The sequence below is a fragment of the Schistocerca americana genome, chromosome 3, assembly GCF_021461395.2.
Source record: "Schistocerca americana isolate TAMUIC-IGC-003095 chromosome 3, iqSchAmer2.1, whole genome shotgun sequence".
Classification (NCBI taxonomy): Eukaryota; Metazoa; Arthropoda; class Insecta; order Orthoptera; family Acrididae; genus Schistocerca; species Schistocerca americana.
The window spans coordinates 272,752,280-272,774,310 of NC_060121.1; the positions used below are offsets into that span (position 1 = coordinate 272,752,280).

A 22,031-nucleotide genomic window follows, 5' to 3' on the forward strand; every position below is an offset into this window, starting at 1 on the left:
AAGTTTCATAACTAACCTTTTCGTAGGATTCTCCATACAGTTGCTTGTGGAATTTGCAGCTCTCTGCTAGCTCTGCGAGTCGATTTTCCTGGGCTGCGAACAAATGCTTGCTGGATGCGTGCTACATTTTCATCACTCGTTCTCGGCCGTCCAGAACTTTTCCCTTTGCACAAACACCCATTCTCTGTAAACTGTTTATACCAACGTTTAATACACCACCTATCAGGAGGTTTAACACCATACTTCGTTCGAAATGCACGCTGAACAACTGTCGTCGATTCACTATTGCCGTACTCAATAACACAAAAAGCTTTCTGTCGAGCGGTCGCCATCTTAGCATCAACTGACGCTGACGCCTAGTCAACAGCGCCTCAAGCGAACAAATGTACAACTAAATGAAACTTTATAGCTCCCTTAATTCGCCGACAGATAGTGCTTAGCTCTGCCTTTTGTCGTTGCAGAGTTTTCAATTCTTAAAGTTGTGGTATTCTTTTCGAATCACCCTGTATTTTACACCCTGTTTTTAACGTACTTCCACCTCACTACGTTAATTTAAATTACTAATTTCACTGAGTAGCTGCTTTGCCTGAGCGTGACCGGCGCTAGCAGCGCCTATCGATATATCCGCTCTCGTAGTATCTTTGCTCCACTACTATTACTTCCCGGTTGTTGTCTGTCGTAAGGCAGTTCGGGTCTGCCAGTCAGTTGGGAGTTGCAATGCGGCACTAGTGCAGTCGGGTTGGAGTAGCAGTGAAGTCTGCGTCGACGTGGCTCGCATGACCATTGCCGCCACGTATCACTTGAGCCGGGCCACGGTCTTGGTGGATCGTCGGTCGGTCGTCCTACCGGAAGAAGCGTTTTGGCTCGCCGATCGTTCATGACTCGGCTATGTGTGTGTGCATCGACTCCCGATTTGTCTTCGTGCGTGCTTATTTACTGTTGGGTATCGTTCAGGTCTTCGTGCAAGTGTTTGTCAGGTTGTGTGTGTAGTTGGCGTTATTTCCACTGACAACTATTTTAGATGTTGTCGGCATTCTGAGAGGAGTCGGTCGGTTGCTGCGGACCAGGGAAGTTATCTCCGCGCGGTGCAGTCGGCTGGATCTGCTGGCGGTCCCTGCGCTGTGTCGGAGCGTGTGTGGAGCTGTCCGATCGCTACGAGCTTCGTGGCTCACCGACCCAGGACGTCAAAGTTGAGTTGTGTTTTAAGTATCCAAGCCACGTCCATTTATGTTGTGTGGTTCGTTTCGGTGGTTCGCTGTTGGGGAGATTTTCCTGTGAGCAACACCGAGTGTTTGTTGCTGAAATTTAGCAGCCATGCGGTGGAATTAACTATATTGGATGACTACAATTCAAGTGTACCAGCGGTATTTTCTGCCTTGTGGCCGTTAGTGTTTCGGTTACCTGCCCCGGCCACTAACGTAATTTCAGGGCAGCGTCCTTTCCTCACCTGTTGTCGCTGTCCAACGTGGTGTGTAGTTTTGACAGCTTAATACATATTTCATTGTGGATAATGATGTTCGTAACATTTTGTGTTTGAGTTCTCATGTACCGATTGGTGGCAAGCAAGTCGTTTTGTCGGTCGGTCCGTGGCTGTCCCTTTGTTGGGTTTCCGACGTATCAAGTGTAGTTGGGCTCACCACCTGTCTCACTTAAGTGAACAAGGGCAGATCGACCCCGTGGAGGCTACTGAGTACTGTTGTCTTACTGTTTTTCTCACCAGTGTTTAATTGTCTATTTATAATCTATCATAGCCAATGATAAAAGAAAATTCTTGGTTTTACTGTTTTTATGTAAGTTTGAATTCCGGCAAGCGGATATTTGCTCAAAGGTTACTGCCATTGTGTTGTCTTTTCTTTTAGTCCGATTTCAGCAGCTTAAGTCTTAAGACCTATGGTTATATATTTTTTAAAATTTTGGAAAATTAATTGTGAGCCTTCAGCCTTGGAACCTTATTCTTAAAATTACCTTTCCAGCTTAAACATTTCGGCCTTCTGCCTTTGAAAGGTTATGGTACTTTGTTTTAAAATCTTGAAAATTTTATTGTGGGCCTTCAGCCGTTTGTATTGCATCTTGTTTATGTTTGTCTATCCACCCTTGAATTGAGGCTTTCAACCTACCTGCCACACACACCTATAATTTTATTTGCAATTTTAACTGCATTTTATCTCGTTGCCTTTTAAGATTTCTGTTTGGAGGCCTTCAGCCATGAAAGATGGGGAGTTTGAAACTCGTAAAAGTTCAGCTATGTGCTGCTTCGGTTGTAAATGTGTTATTAAATTACAATAAAGTACAATTTTAAGGTGAAACTGACCCCAACCTTATTTGGCCCTTTCCACAATCTTAATCACCTGTTCTGCCCAGTGGGTTTAGGGGGCGTATCAAACTGTTAGACGTAACATTTACCAAACGCAAGTACAGTAGCGAGGACCAGAAAGTTGGTGTTTGGGCTTGGTAAGACGTAAAAACAGTGTGCACTTAACGCTGGTAAGGTGTTAGAGATCTCGAAGTTTTCCAGTAGAAAATCCAAATAATTGACACTGGTGACGTGTGAGAGCCAAGTGCTTCGAGGTACTTACGTGGCTCCAGTGTAGTCGTCAACGTGGGAAAGCGCGAAGCTGTGACAGCTGTCTGCAACAAGGCCCTTACCTAGTACCAATAGGGCGGTACTCGAGTCGAGATAGGGAAGCAGCAAGTGCTGGGGCTGGTGTATAACGACAGTTTGCACAGAAGCTCTTATCTGATGCCACTGTGGCTGTGGGGCCAGCAGGAAGCACTATTTGTTGTGTTACTGAGATGTCGCGACAGATTCTGCAGAGGCACTTAACTGTAGCCACTGAGAATGGTAGCATAGTTAAAATATGTCAGCGGGAATTTCTGGGGTTGGTGTGCGACAGCAATTTACACACGAGCACTTATCTGGCGCAAGTAACTGTTATATTTCCACTAGAATGTGCCATGATTTATCTGCTGAGAAGTGATAGTATTTTGCACTCTTGCATATTAACTGTCGCCATTGGTGGTGGCAGCGCAATAGTGGCGCGAGTGCAAGAACTAATGGAGCTTGTGTGTAACAGTGCGCCACTATGGTGGTAGCGCCAGTAGGAAGTTGTGACAATCTTGAGCAGACACTTAAGCTCACCCTCAAAAGATCAAACTGGTCGCTTTGAAGCGCTGTAGATGATGAGAAATGCTCCCAGATGGTCAAAAAATGGTTTAAATGGCTCTGAGCACTATGCGACTTAACTGCTGAGGTCATCAGTCGCCTAGAACTTACAAGGGAACCTCCCCATCGCACCCCCCTCAGATTTAGTTATGAGTTGGCACAGTGGATAGGCCTTGATAAACTGAACACAGATGAATTGAGAAAACAGGAAGAAGTTGTGTGTAACTGTGAAAAAATAAGCAAAATATACAAACTGAGTAGTTCATGGGCGACATAGGCAACATCATGGACACTGTCAACTCAGGAGCGCCGTGGTCTCATGGTAGCGTGAGCAGCTGCAGAAGGAGAGGTCCTTGGTTCAAGTCTTCCCTCAAGTGAAAATTTTACTTTCTTTATTTTTGCATAGTTATTATCTGTCCGTTCGTTCATTGACGTCTCTGTTCAGTGTAATAAGTTTAGTGTCTGTGTTTTGCGACCGCATCGCAAAACCGTGCGATTAGTAGACGAAAGGACGCTCCTCTCCAATGGGAACCGACAAGATTTGATCGCAAGGTCATAGGTCAACCGATTCTTCCACAGGAAAACACATCTGATATATTCTATACGACACTGGTGACGGCATGTGCGTCACATGACAGGAATATGTTGTCGACCCACCTAACTTGTACACTTGGCGAATGGGTAAAAAGATTCTTCTACCCTGCCCGATTTAGGTTTTCTTGTGAATGTGATAATCACTCCCAAAAAGTGATGAAAACATAAGAGTTTGTCACATAAACTGAAAATAAAAAATTAAACTTTTCACTCGATGGATGATTTGAACGAAGGGCCTTTCGTTCCGCAGCTGATCACGTTACCACGAGACCACGGCGCTCCTGCGTTTCCAGTGTCCTTGATGTTGCCTATCTTGCCATGAACTACTCAGTTTGTATATTTTGCTTATTTTTTCACAGTTCCACACAACTTCTTCCTGTTTTCTCAGTTGATCTGTGTTCAGTTTATCAAGGCCTATCCACTGTGCCAACTTATAACTAAATCTGAGAGGGGTGCGATGGGGAGGTTCCCTTGTTAGAACTAATTAAACCCAACAAACCTAAGGACATCACACACATCCATGCCCGAGGCAGGATTCGAACCTGCGACCGTAGCGGTCACGCGGTTCCAGATTGAAGCGCCTTTAACCGCACGGCCCCACCGGCCGGCCCCAGATGGTCATCTGACACTCCACTGCTGACGTAAATTATAGATGTAAAATGACGTGTGTGTGTGTGTGTGTGTGTGTGTGTGTGTTTGTGTGTGTGTGTGTGTGTGTGTCAGTAAGCTGTATGAAATCAACGTAGTAGGATGTGACCACATGAAAACTTACACAATGGCAGATGTGAGCTATAGTATTTAAATTTGGACATGACCATGCGGTGAAAGAAATTGCCCAATTTGTATGGTATACCAATGCTGACTGTCCATCGTATCCAGAAAAAAGAATGTACCACCTGCAGGAGTGTAACATGGCGTAAGAACTGCGGTAGTAAAGAGATCGGTACTGTCAGGGACCAGAGATGCCTTGTCAATGACAATCGGTTTCAGACATGACCGAAGTAGCTGCTTCTAGTAATGGCAGGTCCAGCTGAATCAGTTTTACTTTACGAAAGGATCTGCAAAAGAATGTACGTTTGGAGTCGGATACCTCACAAAAGGACATTTTTCACAGTGGCACATAAAGATCTCAGTCTTCAGTGGACCAAAAAACACGAAACTCGACGGTTGATGACTGCTGGGTAGTCTGGTGCTACGAGCAACGATCTTGCCACTATTTAAGTGATGCAAGGCGTCGAGTATATTGATGACCTAATGAAGCGTTCAGTCTGTGATGTGCAGAGGATGTGACTCAGGCCTTTGATGTTTCTATGATGTTTTGGAGGTGTTTGCTATTCCATGACATGGGCCCAATCATTCAAGTTGCCACAAATAACAACCAGGGTATTTATTTCGACAATACTGATGATTAAGTGTTACGCTTTCTTCTACATCTTGATGATTAGTATGCTGTGGACACTTTCATCTTCCAAGATGACCTCAGCTTACAGGGCTACACATATACGTTCATGGCTTGATGAACAATTAGGCCCTGAATGGTTATCTGAAACTTCATGTCTCAATCACACGAACTTAATCGCATATACAATGTCTGGGACTACTTGGAACAGCAGGTGAACCATCCTCACTACTTGGTAGCTCAGTCGGGTCTAATTGTCAATAGGCATCAGCTGGATAAGGGATACTTGAAGAAACTTGTGGGCTCTCGTCCGTCCTCACTGAGCTGTGAAGATTATTAAGACTGCATTACACCTTATTAGCGTGAATCCCGGGGAGGTCTAACTTTTTGTTCAGTGTGCTTTCCTGGTACCAGTATGGTGATAGTGCAGTGAGGTATGTCAGCCAGAAGATTCGGTAGTTGATCTGGTGCAGAGTAATAGCCGTGTGGGTGGATGTACTTACCTGAAGCCTGTATGCTGGTGGTGCAACCAGGAAGTGTAGGTAGTTGTCACCTGCGAGGTGTGACACTGTATTTCCCACTTACCTGCCTAGCGGTAGCACAGTAGGGGAGCACCACCAGGAACTGCAGATTGTTTGGGCTGTAGGGATGTGAGGCTATATTGTCCATTTACTTGGTACCAGTTCAGTGACAGTGCAGTCGATGTGTGACAGCAGGAAATGCAGCTAGCTGGGACCTACAATGTGTGACACTATGTTGCCTACTTACCTGGCGACAGTATGCTGGTAGTGTAGTCGAGGTGCACCAATGGAAAGTGCAGGTAGTTGGGGATGATGCGGTGTAACACCGTGTTGTCCACATACCTGGTGTCGGTATAGTGGTAGGGCAGTCAAGATACACTAGCAGGAAGTGTGGGTAGTTGCGGCTGGCATGAGGGAACACTATATTGCCCATTTACTTGTTGCCAGTATGTTGGTAATGCAGTGAATGTGCACCAGCAGTGTGATTATAATGATATTTGGTAGCTGTGCAGTTATCAGCAGACATAAAAATTCCCAATCTTTTCACTGTCCAGTCTTTCCACTTTCCCAAATGATGATGGAATGATAAGGACAACACAAACACCCAGTCCCCCGTTGGAGATAACTCCGACCTGACCGGGAATCGAACTGAGGACCTCATGATCCAGATGCAGCAATGCTAACCAGCAGGAAGTGCAGATAGTTGGCCCTGGTGATGTGCGGCACTATATTGCCCTGTTACCTGGCAACAGTGTGAAGGAAGCGCAAATGGTTCAAATGGCTCTGAGCACTATGGGATTCAACTTCTGAGGTCATTAGTCCCCTAGAACTTAGAACTAGTTAAACCTAAGTAACCTAAGGACATCACAAACATCCATGCCCGAGGCAGGATTCGAACCTGCGACCGTAGTGGTCTTGCGGTTCCAGACTGCAGCGCCTTTAACCGCACGGTCACTTCGGCCGGCTAAGGAAGCGCATTGAAGAGCACCAGCATGATTGGGTTGGGTTGATTTGGGGGAGGAGACCAAACAGCGAGGTTATGTCTCATCAGATTAGGGGAGGATGGGGAAGGAAGTCGGATGTGCCTTTCAAAGGAAGCATAGCGGCATTTGCCTGAAGCGATTCGGGGCAATCCGGAAAACCTAACTCAGGATGGCCGGACGCGGGATTGAACGCCGTCAGGAAGCGTGGGTATTAGTTCAGATTGCTGGAGCTGGCGCGATGTGGCACTACATTGTTCATTTACCTGTCGCCAGTACAGGGGTTGCGCAGTCCAGGTATGCCAGCAGGAAGTACAGGTGGTTAGCGCTGACGTGTTGCTACACTACATTGCTCACAAACGTGGCACCACTACGACGGTAAGGCAGCCAACGCACACCAGCAGGAAGTACAAGAAGTTACACAATATTGCCTACTTATGTGGCGCTAGTATGGTATCTCAGTTGACGTGTGCCAACAGGAAGTGCGAGTTGTTGGAACAAACGTGGTGTGCCACTGTATTGCTCACATACCTGGCGCCAGTATGACGGTAGCAGAGCGTAGATGTGCCAGTAGGAAATGCACGTAGTTGGGGTCTGCGAGGCGTGACGCTATATTCCGCACATACAAGTGGCGTTTGAAAATCCGTGCAAAGTCCGAAAGACGGCACCACCAGCGCGTATAGAGGTCATGTTTAGTTAGTAGCATCTTTGGAAAGAACGCACACCAAGTTTCACCCATATTGGTCTATTTCTTTGTGTTTGACATTCATGTGAATCAAGGAAGTCTAGTGATTGTCAAAAAATTAACGAAAAAGAATTTCGTGTGGTGATTAAACTTTACTTTATGAAAGGCAAAACGCCTCAGGAGACTAAAGAGAAGCTTGATAAACATTACGGTGACTCTGCACCTTCGATTAGAACAGTTTATAAGTGGTTTCAAAATTTTCGGAGTGGCCATATGGGCACAAGTGATGCTGAACGTTCTGGACGCTCTGTGAAGGTTACGACTCCAGAAATCATTGATAAAATCCATGATATGGTGATGGATGACAGAAGAGTTCAGGTGCGTGAGATTGGTAGTGCTGTGGGCATCTCGAATGAACGGGTACATAATATTTTGCATAAACATTTGGACATGAGAAAGCTATCCGCAAGATGGGTTCCGCGATTGCTCACGCTTGACCAAAAACGGAATCGTGTTAAATGTTGCAGGGATGGTTTGCAGCTGTTCAGGAAGAATCCACAGGACTTTAAGCGTCGTTTCGTCACTGTGGATGAAACATGGATACATTACTATACTCCTGAGACCAAACAAAAATCTAAATAATGGGTTACCAAGGGAGAATCTGCACCAAAAAAAAGGCGAAGACCATTCCTTCGGCCGGAAATGTTATGACAACTGTCTTTTGGTATTCGCAAGGGATAGTCCTCATCGACTATCTGGAAAAGGGTAAAACTATTACAGGTGAATATGATTCATCGTTATTGGACCGTTTGAAAACCGAGCTGCAAGAAAAACGCCGGTGATTGGACCGCAAAAATGTCATTTTCCATCACGACAATGCACCAGCACACACCTCAGCAGTTGTGGTCGCAAAATTAGTGGAAATAGGATTCCAACTCGTTTCACATCCCTCCTATTCCCCAGACTTGGCTCACTCGGACTGTTAGCTATTCCCCAATTTGAAGAAATGGCTGGTGGGACAAAGATTTTATTCAAACGAGGAGGTGATTGCAGCAGCTAATAGCTGTTTTGCTGACTTGGACAATTCTTATTATTCGGGAGGGATCAACAAATTAGAACAGCGTTGGACGAAGTCTAAAAGGAGACTATTTCGAAAAGTAAATAAGGTTTACCCCAAACGCGTAAGTAGTTTTTATTTTGCACGGACTTTTCAACCGCCCCTCGTACCTGGCACCAGTGTAGTGGTAGCGCAGTCGAGGTGGACCTGCTGGAAGTGCAGGTGACTGGGGCAGTGGGTTGTGCCACACGTACCTGGCGCCAGTATGGTGGTAGCGCAGTCGAGATGCGCCAGCAGGAAGTGCGGGTAGTTGGGGCTGGTGAGGCGGCCCTCGCGCGCGGTCAGCGTCTGCAAGGGGCAGCCCGACACGTCGACCGCCTGCCACGACGCCGAGAACCCTCCTCCGGACACCGAGTAGTCCGAGTGAAAGTGCAGCAGCGCCTCGTTGCTCTCCGACACGAAGTTCAGTCTGCGAGAGACAACAGCTTCATCATACACTGAAAAGGCTTTACCAGATTTACGTAGCTGCCTTCTGTAAACGTCTTTCTGTTTTACAAGCACAAATTGTCTTTCTATATTTCCGAGCTGGGAAGACTTAACTTCACATTGCTGCTGAATACTGGTAAAAGTCTAGAATAGCAAGTAAAAATTGGAAGTGTATGGATACATATAGTTAACAAAACAAACGTAACACAAATTAATGTGTGTAGTAGGTTAATCAGTGTAAGTAAGAAAGTATGAATTTCTTTGAAGTTTCTTTTTCATATACAACATAACATCCCATTGCAGACTATTTACATGTACGTAACAAGAAACCAGTGTTATATTTGTTCATATGGACACATACACGCCCATCTCTAGCCCTTATGTTAGTAGCATTTCGACAATTACTGTCAAATATTATATTAAATGTAACTGAGACGAGACAGATTTTGATTTTCAATCGACAGCTCAAGAAAATGTTATCTTGTTGCAGGAAATTAAATATAATCAACTCAGTTTCCATTTGACAATTTTATAGAACTTTAAAAATCCAGCAGCCCTTTCTTGTTGTGGTAAAAGCCGCTTTTCATTTCCTACCATTTTTTTCGCAACAGCGTAAAATATCAGGCATTCTCCATTTATTTAAATCTAATTTACGTTTCCCTTACTGTTAACGTACGTCTCCAAGAAACAATGCTGCTCCTGTTATACTGCATTACTAAGAATTAAGGGGACCACACCGTGGTTCAGGTCCAAAAAAATCGATTTTCGGTTTTCATCATATGTCGATAGATTAAGGTTTTATTTAAGTACTCTGAAAAGGATTTTGCTGAAAAATTTTTTTTTCGAGCATTTAAAGAGCATTTTCCTACCACTTGTGTTTATGTGCCACGCCCACTTTTCTGTTACCCACTGCCTTCTCTAAGCCATATGAAGATGCCATTATTACCAAAATAGAATGTGTAGGCCATGTTCAAAAACGTTTGGGTTCAAGGCTGGGAAAACACTGTTGATATGACAGGAAAAAAATTAGAAGATGGAAAATTGTTGACCGGACAGGGTCAGTTAACTAAAACTGAAATAGAATACTTGCAGGTATCCTATGGGCAGGAAATAAGGAGAAACAAAGAAAGGCTGGAGGCAATGAAGAGAGATGTTTGGGCCATATTCTTCCATAAGTCCTCTACTGATCATAAGCCATGTCATGGATTGTGTCCATCAGGAGAAAATTCGTGGTGCAAATACATAGGCCTCAGACAACTGGAGAATCTTATTCTCACCAGCATTCTCTTCCTGCTACCGTTATTGCAGCAATTAAACCTATTTTCAGAGATTTTGCTCATCCGGACCTTCTAAGGAAATGTCTGCATGGGCAGACACAGAACCCAAATCAATGTTTCAACAGCATAATTTGGAACCGCCTTCCTGAAACTGTATTTGTAGGCATGCATACAATGAAACTAGGAGCTCATGATGCTGTTATTACATTAAATTGTGGTAATATTGGAAAGTGTTGGGTTCTGAAAAAGCTAGGAATTAATCCTGGTGAAAATATGATCACTGGGCTGCAACATTACGATAAAATGAGGATAGCCGATCCAGACAAGTCTGCATCTAATATCGCCAAGAAAGGAAGGATAACATCCAGGAAGGTGAAAAAGAAGCTGTAAGACCTACTAGAGGCCAAAGAAGGGCCATCACATGCAGCAGAACAGTTTTAATTAACTGTGAGTGACAAATTTCAAAACTTTTTTCTTTCAAGTCAATTTCCCACAAACTAAAGTTTTCAGTACAAATACCCCATTATATCAGAAAATATCATAGATAAATGAACGAAATTTTCAGATACACTGCATAACATAAAAAGCCACCTCTGGTACTACATTCATTAATATTCCCCCATTAGGAAGTTCACAAAAAATATTTTCTGCATAAAAAAATTAATATTTTTTGTTGATAAATTTGAAAAAGTATTTCTTTAAAAAACTATGAAATGGATATAGTAGATTTTAGTACAGTTGACTCTATTAGCATCATGTAACATACAGTAAAAATATTAAGGTCCTGCATCAAATAGTTTTTTTCAGAAATGAGTCAAATACATGCGTAAATTAACATGGGTTAGATTCACCCGCCGCGTAATTCACTAACACATTTCTCTGTTGCTAAAATTTTCTTGATTTCTTCGTGTATTATGGTTCTTTTCTATTTTTTATGAGTTATGCTAGCCGTTTATAGACACACTGATGGTAATTCGGTAGCTTCAGAAGTAATGCAATACAGAAGCGAATTGTTAAGAACAGAGAAACTGGTGCAGGGGTAGGCGTGATAGTGTTTTAAAATCCAAGTATAACTGAGGAAATGCTCAAGCTTATGCCATCTGTAATGAACTCAATATCGGTGGGATGTTAAACTCCATCCCACCTTCTTACCTTCCAACTTACTAGAACTAAGGAAAATGCAAGATTAGGAAAGATGAGAGAATGGAAATGAGCAGAGGCAGAGATGTGAAAGACAGAAGGCTGAGAAGGAAAGTGTTAATGGGATTAGAAAGTAATGTAATTGTAGATAATTATGAGCTTTCGTTATAACCAAAAATGAAAGGGAAGAATGGAAGGGAGACTAGGATTGAGCGTCCTGTCGAATGCGAGGTAATTAAGGATGAAGTACCGGGTGTAATTACAGTGCAATTACTCACAGAGGTCCAGGGTAGGCTGCAATTATCTGATGGCAGTGAAAATTGATAGATATGCTAATGAGTTAAGGCGGAAGCGGTTTACGCTGGAAAAAAGTTCCAATTTTGGTAACCAGGTGCAAATCTCGCGCTGTGCAGAATCTCGTCGAGGTCCCCGGTGCTCATATTGAACAAACTGTGTAAGCGGCAGTTTATAATAATATCAAAATTATGCCTTTCTCACTTGTTTGACCTTTTCTACCCACGTCCCACGCCTAATCCATTACATACGGAAACATGTCTATACTTCTTTCTTGCATTCACACCGCCAGATTTGCACCAGGTGGCCAAAGCTGCAATTAATTTTTTCCAGTATAAATTAATTCCACTTTAACACATTAGAATATTTACCAAGATTCGCTGCCATACGACAATTGCAACGCATGCTGGACCTCTGTGAGTAGCTGCCACCCAGTACAAGCTCGTATTTGAGGAGAAATCATTCGTTTTCAAACGACCATTACGGCATTAGTCTTAAGAAATTAGAGAAAACCAAGAACAATCTAAATTTGGATGGCTGGATGCGTATTTGAACCGCCATCCTCCTGAATATGAGTTCACTGTCTTAATCATTGGTTCACCGCGTTCTATCCAGTACAAGAAGTGAAATAATAAATTTAATCCGCAGCAGACAAGACTGCGTGTTCAAATGGCTCTGAGCACTATGGGACTTAACTACTGAGGTCATCAGTCCCCTAGAACTTAGAACTACTTAAACCTAACTAACCTAAGGACATCACACACATCCATGCCCGAGGTAGGATTCGAACCTGCGACCGTAGCGGTCATGCGGTTCCAAACTGACGCGCTTAGAACCGCACGGCCACACCGGCCGGCAAGACTGCGTGTAATGGGAGGACAACACATTGTTGCAGAAATGAAAATACTCTTCAATAAAAAAGTTCTTGGGTCACAAAGCAGACGGATATCGTCACTGTCTTTGTGGAACAATTTCGCTACATTACCAATAAGAGCAACATCAAGTTCAGGATATGGAGCCAGTTTCGTCCCACAGCACTCGCTCCATCTCGGGTGTCGAAATAGAAACGCTGATGGAGGACATCACCTGTGACGACGTCAAGGATGCGATAGCAAAGGGTCGCTGGTGTGGATGGTCTCCCTGTGGAATTTTACCGGCCTTTCCAAGATTTCATGGCTCCAAGGCTGACCACAATGTTCGAAGAACTGCTGACGACAGCCGCCACGGTTCCGCCGCCATCATTATCCCACAGGCCATCGTAGGGGAGTACAGTTGCGCATCACCGCCCCCTAACCTTACTCAGTGCCGACTACAAGATATTTGCACGTTTTACGGCGACTCGATGCCGTCGGATCCTTCTGAGTATAGTATCCACGGAACAGACGATTCCAGGTGGACCCACAATGCCCAGACGGCCGCTGGTGAACGTGAAGGTGAAATTGCTCTAATGGGCTGTGTGCAATATCCATGCACCACTGGTAGCCGTAACTTTGATAGCACTTTTGATTGGGTGTAACATGGCTAAATCTTTGCTGTCATGGATCGGATGTGCCTTTCGGTCACCTTCACTGGTACCCTACGACGTCTCTATGCCAGTTCACTGCTCCCTTGTCCAGACTAATAATCATATCGCATGACCGGTACTGATCCGCTGGCTGTTACGTAACGGATATTGACCATCAATGCTTCTCTACAATCTCGCCCTGGAACCACTTATTGGCCGTCTCAGAACGCACTTGTCAGGATCCACACTGCAGCAATACACGTTCCACTCTCATGCCTATGCAGGTAACCTGTTTCTGTGGTATACTCACAGGAAGAGGTCACACACATACTTGATCTGATCTCCACGTATGGTGACGTGGCAGGCAATGCTTTGAGTGCTGCCAAATCTACAACGATGTCAACTGGCCTCGGACTCACTCGATAAAAACTGGCTCCTCTACCTTGCGTCCAGAGCTTTCGATACCTTGGAATCGTCTTTACTTCCATCACCCATCGGACCCTCCAGGCTAGCTGGATGACCTTTCGCCAAGATCGCCTCCACTGCCTTGATGCACTGTAGTGTGTGGAATATCTGAACGTTCATGTAGTTTCCAGCTGGTGCACATAGACCACGACCTTCCGATGTCGCCGGCGGTTGGTTGCAACATACAGGCTGCATTGAGCTACTTCATGACGGCTTGTAACATTTTTAAGTTAAAATATAACACACTCACACTCCTCTGGAAAGCCAGGGGACTTAGACTCACCAAGGCGGTCTTGTATCGGAGAACCATGAACAAACAGTGATCGGACACAGGGAATTCACTCACGTAAAGAGTCTCAGGCATTTACACACCAGTCTCCATCTGTCTGCCGGTCTCCGTACGATATGTTGTGCCTCTATTTGAACGCTTGTCTGTCTTTTGTAGACCTGAGCTACGTACATACTGGTCTCCCATGTACGATGCACTCCACACTCTGTCCATGTCTTGTCTGAAGGATTTCTACATTCAACTGCTGCGTGGTGTACCTTGCAACAACGTTGAGATCAAGTATCCATTAACAAGGTGGTGTGGCGTAACTTTGAACAGCCATACCTCACGACATTAGTCTGAGCGACACGGTATTAAGTCGCATGTGGAAAATTCCCCACCAACCAGCATTTACATGCGATTAGTTTGGTGTGAAACTCTTTTATGCTCCACATGTCACTCAGTGGACGATGAAGTTTATAGCCTGGCCTGAGCTGGTTTTCGTGAAGTCTGGACGCTGGGGCAGCAAATGGTCGCCTGTTACCTCCACGCCCCTCCATCCATGGTAGAACAGTATGCTTTCATTAGCCCTGGAGGACGTGTGTTTGCCTGCTGCGATAGCCTGGGTCAAACGATGGACGGTCTCTTACCTTTATGGAGATGGGGACAAATCCCTCCTACAGAATGAACATGTGATGACTGAACGACACCCACGCTACATCGCCTATTTCGCCTATTACCTCCGCGGGGTTTTCCGCGATCCCCGCTCAGCTGGAACGTTTCTGGCGCGGTTAGCTCGACTGCTCTCGAGGTGTACTACTAGCAACCCCTCACCACACTTCAAAACCCGTAGCAGGCGCAGCGCCTGATGCCGTACAGTCCTTGTTTTCCATTCCCTTCTCCCCTACCTACCACTGCTGTGTCACACGGTGAAATTTCATGGTTGTAATTATATCCTCCCTTGACTGTCCCTCTTGTTGACTTCCGGTTGGTTGGTTGGGTGGTGTTGGGGATGTCGTGGCCAGGTCTCATGTGTTCGACCCCTGCCCAGTCCATCTCCCGCTCTGCCATCGAGATGGAGGCGGCCTACACGTAATCATCTCCCGTCACCCTATCTTCCGTCTGCTTACGACGAACGGCCAATTTTCCCAATTTGCATTTTCTGACTATCTGCTCATTTGGTGTATTGTCTCTTTGGGAACATAGTTTATATTTCCCTCATATGTTCCACTAAAACAATAAAAATAAATAGATAAGTAAAACTAGAGTGCTGGGAAAAAAAGAACATACTAGGTCAACATGAGCTCACACGTTGTCATACGAGATATAGAACTCACTAAAAAATAAAAATAAATCAATAAAATAAAAAAGTCGAAAAAAGAAGAAAGTAGTAAAGCGCCAGACTAAAAGAAAAATCACTTCGTCTTCAGGCCACAAGTGGCCCATCGGGACCATCTGACCGCCATGTCATCCTCAGATGAGGATGTGGATAGGAGGGGCGTGTGGTCAGCACACCGCGCTCCCGATCATTATGATGGTTTTCTTTGACGCTACTATTCGGTCGCGTAGCTCCTCAGTTGGCATCACGAGGCTGAGTGCACCCCGAAAAATGGCAACAGCGCATGGCGGCCCGGATAGCCACCCATCCAAGTGCCGGCCACGCCCGACAGCGCTTAAAGAGCGCCAGACTACAAATCCAAAAACCTTAGGCTCGATTCTCGGTCAATACTAGGATTTTTCTGTGTCAATTATTACTTCTTTCACCTCTGGTAATGGTTTTCGATGCGAAAAATGCCGATTTGCTCCGTGGTTCGGAATCCACGTTAAACTGTTGGTCTCCTATAACTGGATGGGTAAGTGAGCTGAACAGAGATTGACATTCACCCGTTCAGGTTTATTCGGCTCAGCTCAGATAGCCGCGATCTCTTTTTTTTTTGCGAGAAAATTTTTATTTCTAGATACAACAGGGACTCCCCTGGCAGAGACATCGCGTATATTATGCGCGCATTTAAAAATCAACTTATGATTCGTCCATAAATCAACAAAAATGTGTTCAAAAATGTTCAAAACCAACAGGGATGCGTCTCAAAATCGTAGGAATAATCGACAGACCAACGTGCGCCGGATGCTAGGAGCTTTGTGAAACAAGACTTTTTTCATCAGGAATATAAATTCCCCCCCCCCCCCCCCACCCCCACCCCCTCCCTGAAAATGCCGTGCTGGGCAGATACCCCGGTTTGCCACTTCCGATTAACCAGAAAAAATTGATGATTTACTGTCGCGTGTGGCACACGCACCTACAGAAAACTAAGGTTTCTTTCGATCATGTACTGTAAATAACGTGAACAATGATGAGGCAGAGGAACTTCCTTGATGTGACTGTCACAATGTAATATAACTTATTAGTCTCAGTTACTTGTAATGTATGTATAAATGTGTAAAAAATATAAATACCAGTCACTGTATAAGAGTAGTTCGAAATAAATCGTCACAAATTTGTATTTCATGTTTTAAATTATTAATTCTTAATTAAACTTGCTCTAAAATTAATACCATGTAGCATAAAGAGAGTTGAGTATATCATTAAATGCTTTGCAAAAATTATGGAAGTGTTTGAAGTACAAAGAAGGTTTCTATTTTGTATTAAACATTTTTAGATTTCCAAGAAACTTTAAAATTGCAGTATCTCCAAACTAGTTTCGTGTGGCTTATGACCATATCTCTCTAACCCCTTCATATTTTACTATATACTACTCAGGTGACACCCTGTGATTAGCTCACGTTCGATGGTAGTAATCTCTCCGGACGGGCCCATTCTGTCTCCTTTTATATGGCGGATCCACTTCTCGTGACGTATAGTGGTCAATTCTGCATTACGTAGTAATGTCCGGAGTCTTTTGATCAGACAGTATGAAACGTCCCCTTAGAAAAATTTATGAATGATTATGCTGGTAAACCCCTTACGTTATTTGATTTTCTAACAGCTGAGCAAAACTGAACATACTCAGACATTTCGCTCTTTACCTGTTCTGATCAACACTAAACTGACACACAATATTTTTTAAGCAACGCAATCTGACTTTCAATAATCCCTACAAAAGAATGGCCCTGACTAATAATAACCTATACCTTTGATGAATCACTTACCTCACAAAAATCTTCGTTACTCGAACTACTGCAATACAGCGAGCGCCACTACTGCCAGCTAAATAAAAGATTCAAACTACTGAAGGCACTAACTACTGATAGGCATAGTTAGCAAATGAAAGATTTTGATAGAGAACAAACAATGGATTTACCTTAATAGTGTTCAAAAGTCATAATATATATAGCAGTTCATTACATCCAGTCTTACAAATTTACTGTCTCTGATGGACACACGTCCAGATCATCCGCTCTCAAAACTCCGCCATTTCTCTCCCCACATCCACCACTGCTGGCGGCTCCCCTCCAACTGCGCAACGCTACGCGCTGTTAACAGCCAACTGCCCAACACTACAATAGCAAATTCCAACAATGCAAACCAGCCACAGACTCCACACAGCACAGTCAGTGATTTTCATATAGAGCGCTACATGGCGTTACCAACATAAAAACCTAAACAGCCTACTTACAAGCAGCATGTACAGTTACGATCAAGATGAAACGAAATTACGAGGGGCTTTCAACAAGTAATGCAACGTTTTTTTCGGAAAGGATATTGGTTTTATTTCTTACTCTTTTGGCTTCAAAATACTATTTTTCAACACAATCTCCGTTCTATGCGACGGCCTTACGCTACGTTACCATGGTAGCATTTACAAGCCGACGTCGGAACCAACGTCTTGCTGCATCAACAATGTCCTCATCAGCCACTTACTGCTTCCGACGGAGTGCATCCCTCATCGATCCGAACAGATGACAGTCGGAAGATGCAAGATCTGTGCTGTAGGGTGGAGAACAGTCCAGTGGAGTTTTGTGAACTCCTCTCGGGTGCGCATTCTTGTCTGAGGCCTTGCGTTGACATGGAGAAGGAGAAGTTCGTTTGCCTTTTTGTGACGACAAAGACGTTGAAGTCGTTTCTTCAATATTCTGAGGGTAGCCCTATACACTTCCGAGTTCACCGTTACACCATAAGGGAGGTTCTTATACAGAGTAATCCCCTTTTAGGGTCCCAGACGAACGGAGCAAAGAGGACATCAAAAGCAGACTCGCTATGGCAAAAAAGGCGTTTCTGGCGAAGAGAAGTCTACTAATATCAAATACTGGCCTTAATTTGAGGAAGAAATTTGTGAGGATGTACGTCTGGAGTACAGCATTGTATGGTAGTGAAACATGGACTGTGGGAAAACCGGAACAGAAGAGAATCGAAGCATTTGAGATGTGGTGCTATAGACGGATGTTGAAAATTAGGTGGAGTGATAAGGTAAGGAATGAGGAGGTTCTACGCAGAATCGGAGAGGAAAGGAATATGTGGAAAACACTGATAAGGAGAAGGGACAGGATGATAGGGCATCTGCTAAGACATGAGGGAATGACTTCCATGGTACTAGAGGGAGCTGTAGAGGGCAAAAACTGTAGAGGAAGACAGAGATTGGAATACGTCGAGCAAATAATTGAGGACGTAGGTTGCAAGTGCTACTCTGAGATGAAGAGGTTAGCACAGGAAAGGAATTCGTGGCGGGCCGCATCAAACCAGTCAGTAGACTGACGACCAAAAAAAAAAGGGTCCCAGAAGACCGTCACATTTTTACCGGATGAGTGTGCAGCTTTGAACTTTACCTTCGGAGGAGAGATGGTGTGGCACCACTCCATGGACTGCCGTTTTGTTTCTGGTTTGATGTGATGAACCCGTGTACCATAGCCTCTTACAATGTTCGACAAAAAATTGTCACGGTCAGCCTAGTAGCCGGCCACTGTGACCGAGCGGTTCTAGGCGGTTCAGTCTGGAACCGCGCTGCTCCTACGGTCGCAGGTTCGAATGCTGCCTCGGGCATGGATGTGTGTGATGTCCTTAGGTTTAAGTAGTTCTAAGTCTAGGGCACTGATGATCTCAGATGTTAAGTCTCATAGTGCTTAGAGCCATTTGAACCATCAGCCTAGTGATGCGCATATATTTCCGCACAGATGGTCATTACTCTTTATGGTATTCTGTTAGGCGGTAAGGAACCCAAAGGGCACACAGCTTTGAGTACCCCAACAGGTGGATAAATATATCAGCACTATCAACAGAAACGTCCAGCTGAGGTGCGAGATGTTTGGTTGTGATCCTTAGATCGTCTCGAATGAGAGTGTCCGCACGTCCCAATCTATCGAGAGTCACAGCTGTGTGCAGATGTCCATCCGACAGGTTTGCGCGACCTTGTTGCTGTGATGACAAACACTCGCCCAACGACTCATAGTGCTTTTATTCAATATCAGGACTCCGTAGGCATTCTTCAAGCGGCTATTAACATCTGCGATGCTCTCTTTTTTCCGCCAAAAACAGGAAGCCATTTGGAAGGCTACCTATAGCGCCGCCTCCTATCTGAGCTTCATGAAACTATAGGGAGAGAAGCGGGAATATTCCACCATGTCCCACATCAAATTGCGCATTTTTCCAACCAAAATCGACCAAGAAAAAGTATTTGTTGCAGTACCTGTTGAACGCCCCTCGTATGAAAGAACGTCGTGGACAGATTCCAGTGCACTGGCCGCCACACAGCACAGGGAAACGTGAGACGGAACGCTTGAAACTCATTCGCCAGGCGCCTGCTGCAGACTTTCTTTGCAGCCGCGGTAGTGGGGAACACGTTCGGCGCGCCCTCATCAGCGCGGCTGGTGCAAGATTAACGCGGTTGCAGATGAGTGCTGGGAGGCGGCCGTATCAAAGATGCAGCGCGCCCGGCACCTGTGGCCGCAGCAGCAGCCGCCGACGGCGTCCCTGCATTATTCACACGCAGGAGGCGCGCCCTTCCTCGCCTCGGCTCGCCTCCACTTCCGCAGAGTCATCACCGTCTCATCCCTGTCACTGATACTACCTTCCATCTTCTGGGTACCCGGCACTCACACACAAGCTGATTACGACCTAGTCTTTGAACGGCAGTAGCAGACAATATTTGCAGTGTCGATGCCCTCTACGGAAATTACTAGATGGTAATCAAAATTTCCGGAAATATATGAATAAAAATCACAACGTCGTACCTAAATCTTACCATTCATCGTGAATACACCGATACAGACGTTTCTGGCACTTTTGTAATGCTGGATGTCTTTCTTTGTTAGGGTGTTTAGTACCCACTAGGGTTACACTTGAATCTCTTCCACTGTATCAAATTTACGCCCTTTCAACTTTATTTTCATCTTGGGGAAGAGGAAGGAGACACTCGGGGATAAGTCTAGTTGAGTACGGCAGGTGGGAAACAACTGTCATCTCGATTCATTAAATTTGTGGACTCGTCGCATAAACTCCATTTCTTCTAATATTTGTTTTAATATTCTGGCCATGGGTGAACAGGCAGAACATAGCTACAGTACACCACCGTACCTGTTTCGCTGTCGGCTAACACTCATTTCACAAGACTTCCTGCAAACGACACCAATATCGACAATCTATGCGGCAGGCACCATATTCGTTTTGGTATAATTAGATGTTTTTTTATAATAATACTATGCTGTTTCAACGCAATGGCGCATTGAACCACGTCACCCTTATCATTAAACGTGTCAACAGTAGAAGCCTTCCAGAGATGCTATGATAACCGAGACATGAGACAAAAATCGGACGATATAGTTGCAGCGGTACGAATAGTGTTGTGGTTACTGGAAGTAAAGGATGCAGGTTCGCATCCTGTTACATGTTAATTTTTTTTCATCGTAGCATTGTAAACACATTCTGGGACTTTCCATGAATGTAATACAAGTATGTTCTGCAACATGCGATAATATTTAAGATTTTCATATGGTTAGAGAACGAAGGGTAAAATAAATACTTGGTTTTTTATTTCCGAATATATGACGATTTCCGAGTGTGTTGTTAGGCAGGAACCCAAGAGGACAGCTTTAATCGCTACCATTCAAACGAACAGCAATAAAATTCGTATTCTTCCTCGTCATAAATACTCTACAGGTAACACTCATTTCAATAGCTTCCTCCAAACCAAACGCAGACGAAAGTCGATAGCAGTTCCTGTAGTTGTTGATATTAGATGTGACGTCAAAAAATCGTCAAGTTTGCAGGAATTCCTGTGAAATGAATGTTACGCTTCGTCGGTTTAAACCACAGAAACGCAGTCGCCATACAAGTTGATCGGCGGAAAAGAGTATGCAGCAATTGACACTGTGGCTATAAGGTCGATCTTTGCTGAGATATCGATGTCTCATTATTAGTTGCAGTGTAACGATGTCTTTGTGAATTTATTAAATAAAGTGTCACATTCCAAGATATTTCCAGGTTGGAAACGCTACGTTTATTAATTAAACATTAGATTATGTTCAGTTTTCGTTCCAGTGACCCAAAACATTAAATGATTCTGGTGGGTGTGGAACATGTCACACCATTTGAGATATATAATACCTGATCATATAAACCCTGATAATTTGTCAAAAGATTGTCTAAATAGGTGAATAAAATGCGGTAAACAAGAACAGCTAATATTTACAGAATTAATATGCTATCAGAATGAAACATTGTTATGCACTATTAATAACTTTATCATACACAAAATTCGTAATGTTGACTGTTGTGACCAAGTGCTGTCAAAACTGAAATCTACTTTTACTTGATCTTGCTTAACAGTCTCTGTTAAGATATTCATCTATAGAGCAGATGGAGTTGCCTATCAAAAGTCTTTCAAACTCTGTTTAAGCCGCACTTCATCTGAAACCAAGTTTTTAATGGTTGCTGCCAATTTATTGAAAATGTGTGTTACTGAATATTGGACCCCTTTTTGGACCAAGGTAAGTGATTTTGGGTCTTTATGTAGATTGTTCTTATTCATAGTATTGATACTACGTATTGAGCTGTTGGTTGGAAATAGAGATATATTACTTGCAACGAATTTCATTAAGGAATAAATATACTGAGAAGCAGTGGTTAAAATACAAAGTTTCTTGAACAGGTTTCTACATGATGTTCTTGAATTTAAACCACAAATGATTCTTATCACACGCTTTTTCAACCTGAAACCTTTTGCTCGGTTTGATGAGTTAGCACAGAATATGGTCCCATACGACATAGT

General features: G+C 44.0%; 1 protein-coding gene across 1 annotated transcript in view; it reads right to left on the reverse strand.

Moving 5' to 3' along the window:
- LOC124606012 overlaps positions 1–22,031 on the reverse strand; it is a 532,599-nt gene that overhangs the window by 216,778 nt on the left and 293,790 nt on the right. The window contains exon 12 of the mRNA XM_047137975.1: positions 8,654–8,868. Within this exon, the coding sequence (XP_046993931.1) occupies positions 8,654–8,868 (215 nt within the window). The remainder of the gene's footprint in view (positions 1–8,653; positions 8,869–22,031) is intronic.